The sequence below is a fragment of the Sceloporus occidentalis genome, unplaced genomic scaffold, assembly GCF_023333645.1.
Source record: "Sceloporus occidentalis isolate IW3139 unplaced genomic scaffold, rSceOcc1.0.p SCAF_70, whole genome shotgun sequence".
NCBI classification, from domain to species: Eukaryota; Metazoa; Chordata; class Lepidosauria; order Squamata; family Phrynosomatidae; genus Sceloporus; species Sceloporus occidentalis.
In genome coordinates this window covers 1810197-1823548 of record NW_028317050.1, presented here as the reverse complement: position 1 = coordinate 1823548, position 13352 = coordinate 1810197, and the positions used below count along the sequence as shown (strand labels likewise).

General features: G+C 38.7%; 1 protein-coding gene across 1 annotated transcript in view; it reads left to right on the top strand.

Moving 5' to 3' along the window:
* The first annotated feature begins 263 nt into the window (after positions 1-263).
* LOC149286330 (sulfotransferase 2B1-like) overlaps positions 264-13352 on the top strand; it is a 35607-nt gene continuing 22518 nt past the window's right edge. Inside the window, exons 1-4 of the mRNA XM_089494235.1 lie at positions 264-402; positions 1230-1438; positions 4786-4912; positions 5293-5387. Of these exons, the coding sequence (XP_089350361.1) occupies positions 264-402; positions 1230-1438; positions 4786-4912; positions 5293-5387 (570 nt within the window). The remainder of the gene's footprint in view (positions 403-1229; positions 1439-4785; positions 4913-5292; positions 5388-13352) is intronic.

The following is a 13352-nucleotide window of genomic DNA, read 5'->3' as shown; positions in this document are numbered from 1 at the left end:
AGCAAGCATCTGTTGATGCAGATGCAATGTTGCACTGTATCTACTAATGCTCATTTACTGACCCTGCACACTTGCCTTACACACTCAATAGATACTGATTAGTAAATACCACAGTGTTAAGGTATTAATCTCATATCCTGTGCAGCATTTGTGATGTATACATCGCATATTGTTTAAATACAACTGTTTTATTATATAAAAAATCAACAATAATCATATAGTGCATATCACTTTTTTAATGTGTTTTTTTAATTTTTCTCTAGATGATGGCATCAGATAATTTCAGATATAAAGGAATACCATTTCCAAAACAATCACACTCTGAAGAGTCTATTGATTTTGCAGAAAATGTCTTCCCAGTATTGGATGATGATATTTTTAATATAACATATCCTAAATCAGGTAATGCTATTTAACCTATGACTTGACAAAACTGGCTTTACTGGGAATCTTCTCCAAGAGGATTATTTATCACTGTGATGGGACGACATGTTCCCCGACTGGGTACACCGACCAAATCGTGCTTCCTCCTACCGAGACACCAGTGGTTAACCCCATCAGCGCTGGACAAGACTAGCGCTGGCGAGACGAAGCAGGACCACAATACAATGGAGCCGTGCTGGTACTGTGGCTAGCCGAGGCTTAGCTACACAATGTTAATATTGTCCTGAAAAGGACAACAGGTTGTCGTAGCAGCCCACCTCAATCATCAGATAGAACTATTGCCGAGGTGAAAACAGGAACTGAGTTTATTGGAAAGAGCACATATATTTTTACACATAAATATATTTAGATGAGGAGTATAATTCCATCACTACCACACAGCCCGGCACCTCCATACAGTTCTATGGCCAGCAATGCTCACCCGACAAAGAGTCACTATTTCGGGGTGATCCCTAGGGACCAGTGTCAATCCCAGGGTACCAATGGAGAGCTCAGGGTCTAAAGATGTTATGTTCCAAAAAGCAACTTGGTCCGTCGTCGGGTGACATAGACATAAAAGGGGACTGGGCAGGCAGGTAAGGAGTCATTTTCAAGGACTATACTGCCCTTCTTGCAAGAGAAACATGTCATGGTTGGTACTTTATGATTCCTAGTGAAGTCAGTGAGCCATACCGTTCAAATCACCTGCAAACACTGGTCTTAGTTGATAAACAAATTAATTAGGTAATGCATAACAACTGAAAATGTGGTAGTGCTAAATAAATAAGCTTATTCCTGTTTTACAGGTACAAACTGGATGATAGAGATATTGAATTTGATAAAGAACAAAGGAGACATTTCTTTGAGTAATCAAGTACCTATTTATATCAGATCACCATGGTATGAAACAATAGCTAGTAAAGATAAAATTCAAGCCCTAACGCATCCTAGGATAATCTCTTCACATCTACCAATCCAAATTTTTGCAAAATCGTTCTTCAACTCAAAAGCAAAAGTAAGTATTGGGAACAGATATTTAGATGGATGTCTTATTGATAATACTAATAATTAATATCTAAATTATACAGTAAACAGGAGAAAACAGGAGATCAATGATCAACACAAACAGGATTAACATGAATATTACAAACCATCCCAACACAGTACTGCATCTAGCAACACAGTAGGGACACAATATGTATATAGGTTGAACTTGATGGACTTTGGTCTTTTTTCAACCTTATGAACTATGTTACTATGTTACATACATAAAATGCGGTGATACTGTCTGGGTTTTAAAACCTGAATCAAAAACAGATTATCTTGCCCTTCATCCCTAATTCATTTATCTCAAATCAAGCTATTTACTTGTAATACATAAGTGAGATAAGCAAATAAAAGAAACTGTTAATGGTGACAGGAGAGGGACTTTGAAATATGTGAAGTTGTGGCCACTGACTGTTATATGCTATATTCAACATTAAAATTACTGTACTGATTTGAAGAGCTATGTTGCTGATTCTATCATTTTTGTATGAAATTTTTCATTGTGATTTAAGTGAAAGTGCCTTTCTATGACTAATATGGATACTGCAGGTATGTTTGTATCGAATACGTACTGAGTTTCTTAGCATTATACACACAGGCCTATGTGAATGTCATGTTTATGACTTTGCTGCTCTGGGCTAAGTGGAACTCCACTGAACTTTATTACTTTTATATTGAATAGTGCTCCGTGATCTATATTTTGATTAGGATTGACATATAACATCATTAATAACAATATATAATCTTTATTCGATTTGCTGGCTACATGCACATCGGTGTGAAAAGTTGGATGAACACAAGCAAATGAGATGTCAGCATTGGGGGTTGAGTGGTAGTAAACGCTTGAGCTCTTTTACTAAAAATGGCCAAGCAGAGATCTGCTATAGGGCAACCATCCTCCATATCGGGTTGAACATTGGGTTTACAAGGCTGTATGCCAAGTTACTTTAATGGTGCTGGAACTTAATGGTCAGATACAAAGTCATTATTCAGATCCAGGATCATACAGGTAATAAATATAAGATACAAAACAACTGACAACAAACTAACCAGGGTGGGCATCCAACTGATATGATAACACAAGCCTTCAGATACACTAGGACAGTAGAAAGACAAACAGCTGCTTCTGTATTTTTTCTATAGTATATATCAGGCATATCCAAACTTTTTTTTGAAGAGTGCCTGATTTGATGAAGTGAACATGTGCGAGGGCCGACTATTTTGCCTGACATTCTTTGAACCATTAAAATTAAATGCAAACTAGACTTTGGCACCAGGGGGCTCTTCGTCTTCGTGCTCGTCTTCATCAAAAAAAAAATCTTCGTATTCCGCGAATATTCGCCCATTCCTGTCTTCTCTTCGGGCGAATATTCGTTTTTTTCTTCGTTTTTCCGGTTAAGGGGTTAATACGGAGTTAACGCGTACCGAAGCAGCTCTGGCGCCAGTAGTTTAAATGTGCGTATCAGCAACTCTATTGGTCACCAGCAGGGGGCCTCCTGCTGGTGACCAATGAGCTCACTACCATATATATAGCTAATATATTCTCGGGCAGAATATTATGCTACTCAGAATTGTTGTAGTGGGGAGACCAGCAGATCATGGGAATATATTTTATTTAAATAATGAATAAATGAAAATGAACACTGCCACATATGTATCTTCGGACAGAATGCTGCCGTCTGTTGGTTTTACATTGAGTAGCATAATAACTTATTAAGCTACTCAATGTATCTAACCAACAGAGGGCAGCATTGTGTCCGAAGTTATAATAAGTTATTATGCTAAGTTAAATGTCCGTACCAGCGACTTTGTTGGTCCCTGGCACGGACATTTAACTGACACAGCGGGGAGACCACTGGTGTCCCCACTGTGTCAGTTAAATGTCCGTACCAGCGACTTTGATGGTCGCTGGCACGGACTTTTAACTGTTGCAGCAGGGTCCCAGGTTTTTTTTTTTCCTTATTCTACATAGCAACTAGGGGTAAGGGGCCGTGCGAGTGAGCCTATTGGTGTCTTGCACGGCTCTTTACCCTACGGATTTCTGCTCCCGTTATCCAACGCAGCATCGCAGGGGTTAACGGGAGCGGAAATCAGGAGTTAAAAAAGCCGTGCAAGTGAGCCTATTGGTCACCTGCAGGGTCTTCCTCTGGCATCAACCATTGGCTGATGCCAGAGGAAGACCCTGCAGGTGACCAATAGGCTCACTCGCACTGCCCTGTAACCCCTGACGACGAACCTGCGGATTTCCGCTTCAGTCAACTCCCGCGATGCCGTGAAGATAAGGTAGGGACCGGGGTGATTTGTAGACAGAGGCGAAGATTCTTCATGTGTGAGTCTTCATCTTCGCCTACGTTTTACAGGCACTGTCTTCTCTTCTACGTGTCTTCGGAACGAACACGAAAACGCACTCTTCATGTTCGTTTTCATGTTCGCCTGAAGACGAATGCACAAGTCTAATGCAAACTACCTATTTTATGCAAAGTTTATTGAAAATGGCATACTTTTCATTTTGTGACTTGGATGACAAATCTAAACAGGTGTTAAATCACTCACACACATTGTAAAGTACATTACACAAAGTAATAAAGGTTGTCAACTTTTAAGTTTAAAAAATGTGAACAGGAACATAACACCAAGTATACACGTGTTCAAATATATTTATTACTGATTACCAACTGACATTAACTGAGATTTTACAATGTATTCATCTCAATTGAAAAAAAGCTTGCCTGCACTAATGTGAAGGGTGAAACTGAGATCTGGACTGCAGCACATAGACTAGGTCATCAGATAATGGAATTATAGCACAGTCAGGGACAGTCAGGGGTTAATGAAGGGTATGACAGCTTGCTACCACAGATTCCTATATGCCCCCTTGTCTGCTATATACATGTATCCTGAGTGCACAGCCCTGTCTGCCTGTCAGTATGTTGTCTGTGCAGTTAATGCTCCTTGTCAAGGTGTTTGTTAGGCATTTTGTTCTTCAATAGCCCTTAATGGTCGCCTTTGTGGCTGTGTGTGGAGGCGCAGGAAGAAGGAAAGGCCAAATCTCGCGACGTCCGATATCTCGCGAGATTTGGGCTTTCCTTCTCCCTGCGCCGGCTGATGACGTCAAGTCCCGCGGCGAGAGATCCCAGGAGTCCTAAGCGGCGCTCGGGGACTCCCTGGGGGGCCGTAAGATCTATATTTGGGCAACTTATCTGTGGGGCATTATCACTCCGGAACGGGGGCCGCAATTGGCCCGCGGGCCGGACTTTGGACATGCCTGGTATATATGCTTTAGTGCTGTAATGTTACGTGGATATATTCTTTCAGGTTATCTACACAATGAGAAATCCCAAGGATATCTTTGTATCGAATTACCATTTTGCCAAAATAATCAGTTTGTTTAAACAACCTGAAAGTCTCCAAAGCTGCCTAGAAGACTTTCTGCAAGGAAACGGTCAGTTATATGTATTGCCGCTTACAAAGTTTACTATGTTACACCACAAATTTACGGGAAAATAATTCAATGTTGACACTTTGTCATAGAAAAACGAATCACTAGCTATTTTATAAAATGCATTAATGCATTAGTGACGACTGGTAAGTCAAGTTAAGTTGCATGCCCTCACATGCTAACACTTAAAAAAACAACTTGAAGATTCACTTATTCTTCTCTATTGCAACAATGAATAAAATGCAGTTTATGAACATTTTGATGAATATTATGCAGAATATAAGAGAGAAAGAAAAGGGTTTACTTTTGATGTTTTACTGTATAACAAAATGTCCAAGTGGCAAACCATATATTCAGTTTGGTTTTACTTTTAATTATTGCAGTTATATATGGCTCTTGGTTCGATCATGTTAAAGGATGGTTGCAAATGAAAGATGATAATCGCTTCTTCTTTATTACATATGAGGAACTTCTTCAGGTAAGAAACAAATGAATGAAAAATATTTGGGGTTTTCTTTTTTCTCTTGAAATATAAACGTTGTATAAAATAATTATAGTTATTATTGTAATTTAAAGAATACCGTATTTGCTCGATTATAAGATGACCCTGATTATAAGACGACCCCCCAAAATCTAAATATTAACTTATGAAAAAAAGAAAAAGCCTGAATATAAGACGACCCTATAGGAAAAAAGTTTTACCAGTAAATGTTAATTCATGTAAACTATGTGAACAATTGTTTGTTAATAAAAGCTATGATTGAGAAAAATATTTTGTTTTTATTTCCTTTTTTTTTCAACCTGCCCCCCAGTTATGCACATCTGCCCCCAGGCTTGCCACTCTGCCCCAGAAATGCCTTATACCCCTTATATGCCACTGTGCCCCATGATATGCCTTTTAACCCTCTAAATGCCACTGTGCCCTATGATACGCCTTTTAATGCTCTATATGCCACTGTGCCCCATGATATGCCTTTTGACCCCCTATGTGCCACTCTGCCTCCAGAAATGCCTTATACTCCTATATGCCACTCTGGCATTTAGGGGGTTAAAAGGCATATTATGGGGCAGAGTGGCATATAGGGAGGTAAAAGGCATTTCAGGAGACAGAGTGGCATTAAAGGGGTTAAAAGGCATTTCACAGAGCACTCTGCTTCCAGAAATGCCTTACACCCCCCATTTAACACTCCCCCTCCCTCCTCCAAACTTACCGGTGCTTCTGAGTCCCCAGTGCTTAGTCCGGGAAGCGTGTAGAGCTCTACGCGATTGTGTAGAGCTCTACACGCAGCCCGGACTAAGCACCGGGGACTCAGAAGCACCGGTAAGTTGGGGGGGGGGCATAACACAGGAGGATCCAGGTCCCCTGCATCGCTGCGGGGGATCTGGATCTTAGTCTCATAATCAGACCTATTTGAGGTCTGATTATAAGACGACCCTGATTATAAGACGAGGGGTATTTTTCAGAGCATTTGCTCTTGAAAAAAACTCGTCTTATAATCGAGCAAATACGGTACTTTCTAAATAACATTACGGGTATGTGCAAATTTGTGTGTAATACGTTTACTGGGATTCCAAGTCAATAATGTACGTGCATTGCTGTCTGTATGCTGATGGACTCATGGGAAATCTGATTTGTTTCATATACAAATATTGTTCACACATATACTACACTACTAACAGGGAAGGGCTGGAACCTTCTGGCCAATGCCGTGTGACCACCCTCCAATTCTTTCCCCCGCCTCGGTAACTAACATATGTATTAGCACGCACACAGTCACTCTCACACTAACACACACTCACTCTAATATACATACACTTACACATATACTCTTACTCACACTCAGGGCCGGCCTTAGGGGTGTGCGACCTGTGCGGCTGCACAGGGCGCCATGGCAACAGGGGCGCCTGCCCAGGACTTAAATTAAAACATCGGGTTTTTTTTGTTTTTTTTAAACTTTATTTAAATCCTCCATGTTAAATAAAGTTTGTTTAACTTTATTTAACATGGAGAATGTTAAATAAAGTTAAAACAACAAAAAAACCCACTGCTTTAATTTAAGTCCCGGCAGGGGCGCCGAGCGGTTGCTCGTGAAGTTTTCAGCAACCGCTCAGCGCCCCTCACTCTCCGTGACTCTGTCGCGGTGCTGGCGTTTCATGCTGTATGGACATAAATGGATAGCCTTAATTGCATATGAAAGAGAGGACATTATGCTTTGGTTGGTTCCTTCTTTTGTCTTCGTACTCTCAGTGTTTTCCGCTAGAGTAGAGCTAGAGGTGGTGTTGTGTTTCATTGTGCTGAGGTTCAGAAGCTTCTCTTGGACAGAATATACCATGTGAAGGGAGTCTTGTATTTCTTATGCAGTTTGGAATTCCTTAACTGTGTTTAAGTTCCTGCACCTGTCTGTATCAACCCCAAGCTATCATGCATCGTGTGCCCTGCAAGTGGGCAACCTGCTGTGTGCCCTGCAAGTGGGCTTCCTGCCGTGTGCCCTGCAAGTGGGCTTCCTGTCGTGTGTGCCCCAACCAGAGAGCTTCTAGCCGAGTGTGCCCCATCCAGAGGGCTTCTAGCCGAGTGTGCCCCATCCAGAGGGCTTCCTGCCGAGTGTGCCCCATCCGGAGGGCTTCCTGCCGAGCGTGCCCCATCCGGAGGGCTTCCTGCCGAGTGTGCCCCATCCGGAGGGCTTCCTGCCAAGTGTGCCCCATCCGGAGGGCTTCCTGCCGTGTGTGCCCCAATCCGAGGGCTTCCTGCCGTGTGTGCCCCATCCCGAGGGCTTACTGCCATGTGTGCCCCATCCCGAGGGCTTACTGCCGTGTGTGCCCCAACCAGAGGGCTTCCTGCCGTGTGTGCCCCAACCAGAGGGCTTCCTGCCAAGTGACTTTCCTTGTTTATATATTGTTGTACCATCATATGCAATACAACTCTTAATCCGCATCTTCTGTCTTTGAATTATTTCCTGCACCTGTCTGTACCAACCACAAGCTATCATGCATCGTGGGGTACAGACAGAGCCCCTCGTATCCCCTGCACCTGGGCTCCTATTAGACCTGATCACCCGGTCCGTGAGACTTTCATTATTATTATTATATTTTTGCCATTACATCATAATATCAAGTGGCCATTACATCTAAATTAAGCTTTATTTTCATATTAGCAATGGTAATGCCATATTATAATAAAAACAATTTGATGTAATATATTGGAGGAATTGATCATCCAAATCTGATGTTGATGGTTAAATATTCCGTAGAAATTACATTATGGGAGTGTTTTAGATGTTAAATGGTACAATGTAAAAGCTATATTCGATAGTTAACTCCTAAATGGAGTCTTAGTGGAATTATTTGGTTCCAAAACAGTTCTGCTTTTCTATACAGTGTTCACTAATGTCTAAGTAATAGCTAGGACCCAAGGACGAGCATATTTTATGATAAATGAGCACTCAGCTTGCAGGAATTTATGCATTAAGAACTTGGAACTTATAGGAATTTCTCAACTAATGGTGCATTTGTCGATCAGCACCTCATCACGTTTGCGTTAACTACAACTGTAGCAGTTTACCTTTTGCCATTTCCTCTAATTGTGGTTTTTAACTTTTTAAAGTATTTTTCTTAATTTTCTTTTTGCAGGAGTCTCTGGAGACTGGAAGAATCACTTCACTGTAGCCCAAAGTGAATATTTTGATAAGATTTATCAAGAGAAAATGAGAGATTTTAACTTTACATTTTTTTGGCAAGAAAACTGAAGTAAATCCTGAAATTATAGTAACATAGTAATTAAGGTTGAAATAAAGACATACATTTCAACCACACTGTTGACCAAGGACTATCAACTATTTTTCAGAATCTAAATAAAGCACATCTGCCGAAACACTCAGCTCTATATTGTTGCCCACATCTTCATAGAATGCAGTTACGTTGCTCATAAAACCACTTTGAGCATTATTATTGGACAAAATGTATCCCTGAATATTGCCCATTTACAATCTTTTAGAAAATTTCCCTACCCCAGATGTCGAGCTTGCCTGGTTGAGATTTTGAAAACTTTTTTGAATATTGGTACCATTTTTTCCCAGTCTTTTGGTGCCATGACATACAACAAAGAACCATCAAAGATCAAAAGTTACAGTCTTACTAAGCCAAGTTCCCTAAGTAACCACACATGTACAGTGTACCATCTGGTCCTGGGCCTTTTTTTTATCTTTATTTAACAGTTTCATTATTTTTTCCAGTGTCAGACAAACCAATCAGAAGACCAATCCTGCAGGCATTTGATCTTCATTTGTATAGACAGAGGCAAAAAAGATTTTACTTTTCTGCCTTCCGATCTTCAATACTTCATTTACCAACTCCAAAATTTAATGCCACAACGTTTTCTTCTTTAACACTTTGTTATTAATGTATTCAAAACTTGGGGTTATTTTGCTGTTATTGGCTATTTATTTCACATTTTCAATTTCAGTAAGCATGTTTGTATTTTATAAATGATACTACTGATGGCTTTGATCTCTTTTATTTTCCAATTTCCTAATATTTTCTCTTGTTTTTAAAAATGTTCAAAAATAATATAAGAAATATATGTATTTTTTATATATGTGTAAATTAAAAAAAACATCAGAATATAGAATAATACATTTTTATTGGTCTACCTTGCTCATTGTCAAAAAGATATTATTCTATATTGCAGTACTCATTTTTTAAAACAATTATACCACTGGACTAACATAGCTACATGTTGTATAATTATATACATAAATATATATACATATATATATATATATATATATATATATATATATATATATATATATATATATATATATATACATATGACATTGCTTTGGTTTAAATTACTCTACTTGTAAAAAGCATACTTTTATGTAAAATAAAAATCTTACAGGATTTAAAGGTGTGGTCATTTTCTTAAACAATTTTTTTTATATTTTTTACATAAAATGTATTAATAGTAATGGTAAAAATTCAAATAAAATGGCCACTGCTATACGTTCCACTTCTCTCTATAAGTGGTACCTGGCTAGATTTGCATGTGTTGTTTCGGATATGAATATGGAATGTGCAGAACATAGTTTGGTGCAAGATGTTACTTAACCAGCAGTTTCACAATATTACGCTTCAACAAGGTACTTTAGGCTGAAAAAAAGGCCTATGTCAATCAAATTCAACCCTTCTACATATCCTTCCTGCTTTGATCAAAAAGAAGGTAAAAGAAAACCTATACAATGAAGCTTTTTTGTGAATGTTGCCACTTAGAGGCAAATTCAAATATTAATGTTTATTCTATCATTTATATCTCTATGTTCTGCTTGTCTAACAAAAAATATCCACTCTTTTGAGGGTATCCATCGTATACACCCCTCTTTGCGGTGAACCCTTTGCATACCCTTAATGTCCTTACAATAAAGAACTCCTTCCTTTGTTGTCTATGAAATCTTCGCTCTTCCAGTCTCAGAGAATGACCTACCCCTGAATATTTGGCCTTGTTACAGACACACAATGTGACAAACACAGGTTAAAATGGCAATTAAAGGTTAGTTTTCCACACCTGTGGCTTTTTACATTGCAATTAGTACCTGTGTATAAATAGTCAATGAGTTTGTTAGCTCTCACACGGATGCACTGAGCAGGCTAGATACTGAGGCATGGGGGGCAGAAAAGAATTGTTCGGGATACAAAGAAAAACCTACAGGTAACCTCAAAAGCAATATACAGGCTGCTCGGGAAAAAGACACTGTGGTTGTTTTAAGGAGCACAATACGACAATACTCAATAATGAGCTGCGCAGGATCTGATATCAAAATAACACTAGGAGTGTCGTTTCTTAGTAACCCTTTAAATTCACTGTAAATGTATTCCTGAATTGTAATCTGTGTGAAAATATTACCAAAAATATTTTACCTCGGCAAACGTTTGCAAAGATCGGTGGTAAAATGGCTGCAACTTTAATACCCTGGGTTGTCTGCTTTTGAAAAATATGTACATGTGGGGATGATTCAGAGATTAGTGTTATAATGTCACTATTGCTAATTTTGATCTATTTTAAAATAGCAATATCTTGCTTGTAATTATTGTTGTATAACTTGAAAAAAAATATCATACTCATGACAAATATAATCTATTTAGCAACACATTTGATTATTTTCTATAATATGTTATATGATTAAAATAATGGTACCTAGAGAAAGCCTTTCTTGTACTGAAACAAACAATATCAAATTTGCTTAGGTACAGTAAATGAGTAAGAAGAAAATTATAGCTAAACATAAACACCGCAAAAATGTTTGAACAGGGAACACAATTTTAAAAACTGCCCAGTTAAGGCTAGGTTTCCACTTGGGTTTTTGTCCTGCGTTTTTTTTCTTGATGAAAAACGCCAAGAAAACTGCCACTGCATTTTCCTGCGTTTTGGCGTTTTTTTCTGGAGTTTTTTCTGGCGTTTTAGCCTTTCTGTGGAAATTGCTTTTTTTGACCTTAGGCAGTTTCAGCCTTTACAAGTTAGCAGTTTCACCCAGCTAAAAGGGATTAGGATAAATGGCAAGTATCTGCCCCCGATGTCATTTACTTGGTAGACCCCTTTGTCTCTTTTCTGTGGTTTGTAAGGCATGCTTTATTCCGAATGTCTGCTCCTCTAGGAAGATTGGCCCCAAATGATGGTGCAAATTGTTTGCTGTTGCTTTTGGCAGGCAGGATCCCGTTGGTTTGTTTGTAATGGCATGTTTGTTCCAAATGGTGTAAAATTCAATATGAACCAGTCCAGGACTTTGTTTTGTGTGAAACTGTTTGTTTTCAGCCTATTTCTCGTAGGACACACAGATACTGGGTCCATCCTCTGCATTGTAACTGTGGAAAAAACGCCATAAAAAACGCCAAGGCAATAAACCCACATGGCTTTTTCATGGCGTTTTTTCTCTCCCATAGACTTCTATTGGAGAAAAACGCCAAGATTTCCTTGAAAAAACGCCAGAGTGTCAACATGCTGCGATTTTGAAAAACTGCCACAGAGCCCAAAAAAGCAGAAAAACGCCAAAGAGGACTGAAAAAACACCAGACAGAAAAACGCCAAGTGGAAATGGCATTTTGCGATTTCCTATTGAAAAACAGCTAACATCTGGCTGCTGCGTTTTTCCACTAAAAAAAAGCCAGGTGGCGCTATTGGAGTTTTTATGGGCGTTTTTAGCATTAAAAAACCAAGTGGAAACCTAGCCTTAAGGGGTTGAAGAGGTTAAAGGTTGACACTCTTCAATCTGGATTCCCCTTTTACATTCTACTCAGATCACTCTTACTAAAGTTACAAATGAAATAAACATAGGATACAGCGCTAATATGACTTTAACTTTCCCAGTGTTAAACTACAAACACAAATAAATCCCCCCAAAAATATATATAGTGACAATTGTGGATATAGGAAGTAGAATAGAAGGGAAAAGTGGTAATTTCCATCTTAATATGAAAAAATGGTAAAGGACTGATAGAGGGAGGGAGTGTCCTGTTACCAATAATGGAAAGTATTAGAGCCGCTAGTCTTGAGAAAACAGTTCCACCTATTGGGGGGAAAACTATAATGACAAGGATTGTCTTAAAAAGAAGACAGCGCTAGAAGCATATAGATATTTAGTGATATAAAGGAACATAAAATAATGCAGATCTTAAATCTAATTCAACAATTAATTTGGCTAAAAACTCAGAGAAATACAAACAGTGGCAAGACCATAATCTTGATGTGGCTTTACGTGGTTATACAGTATGTCTTAAAACTTGGAAGAAAATCTACTTACAAAAGCGCTAACATTCCCTTGGGTTTCAGGATCAGTATCATAGCATGAACACATGCACTATGAACATTCACAGTTTGATTAGTTATTGTGCATAAATATGTCAAGACAAACCACATGAATTGCATCATATTGGCAGCACTTTATTAGCAGAGCTCAGTCTTCCATTGTCCTTGTTAACTGTTTTAATAGTTAACTGGTAAACATTGGTTAACATTTAAAACTATATGTACTTTGTACAATTCACTTCAGTTTTTTCTTTGAAGTTTTCAATAGTTGAAAACCAAATGAAATTCCCCCAATAGTGTTACATTTGGAAAGCTGTCATGAAACCTGTTTATTCGTTACATTCATGGGTGATCTGTGCATTCATACTTGATTTGCAATATTAAGAGAATAGAGTATGAGATCTGAATTGTTTTGCACATATGTTGGAGTTAAAACTTGTACCACTGTGTCACAAGACATAGGTATTTATACCTGTTTGGAAAAGTATGGTATGGAGGAGATAACGAGATATAAAAGGGATAGGGATGGCCATAATATTAGGAGAGGGGGATAGGGAAGGATTATAGGGGACATTTAGATAGAGTGTAGAAAGTGTAGACAATATAAACACATGGTGATATGTGAACAGTTTGCCTGTGCCATCTTTG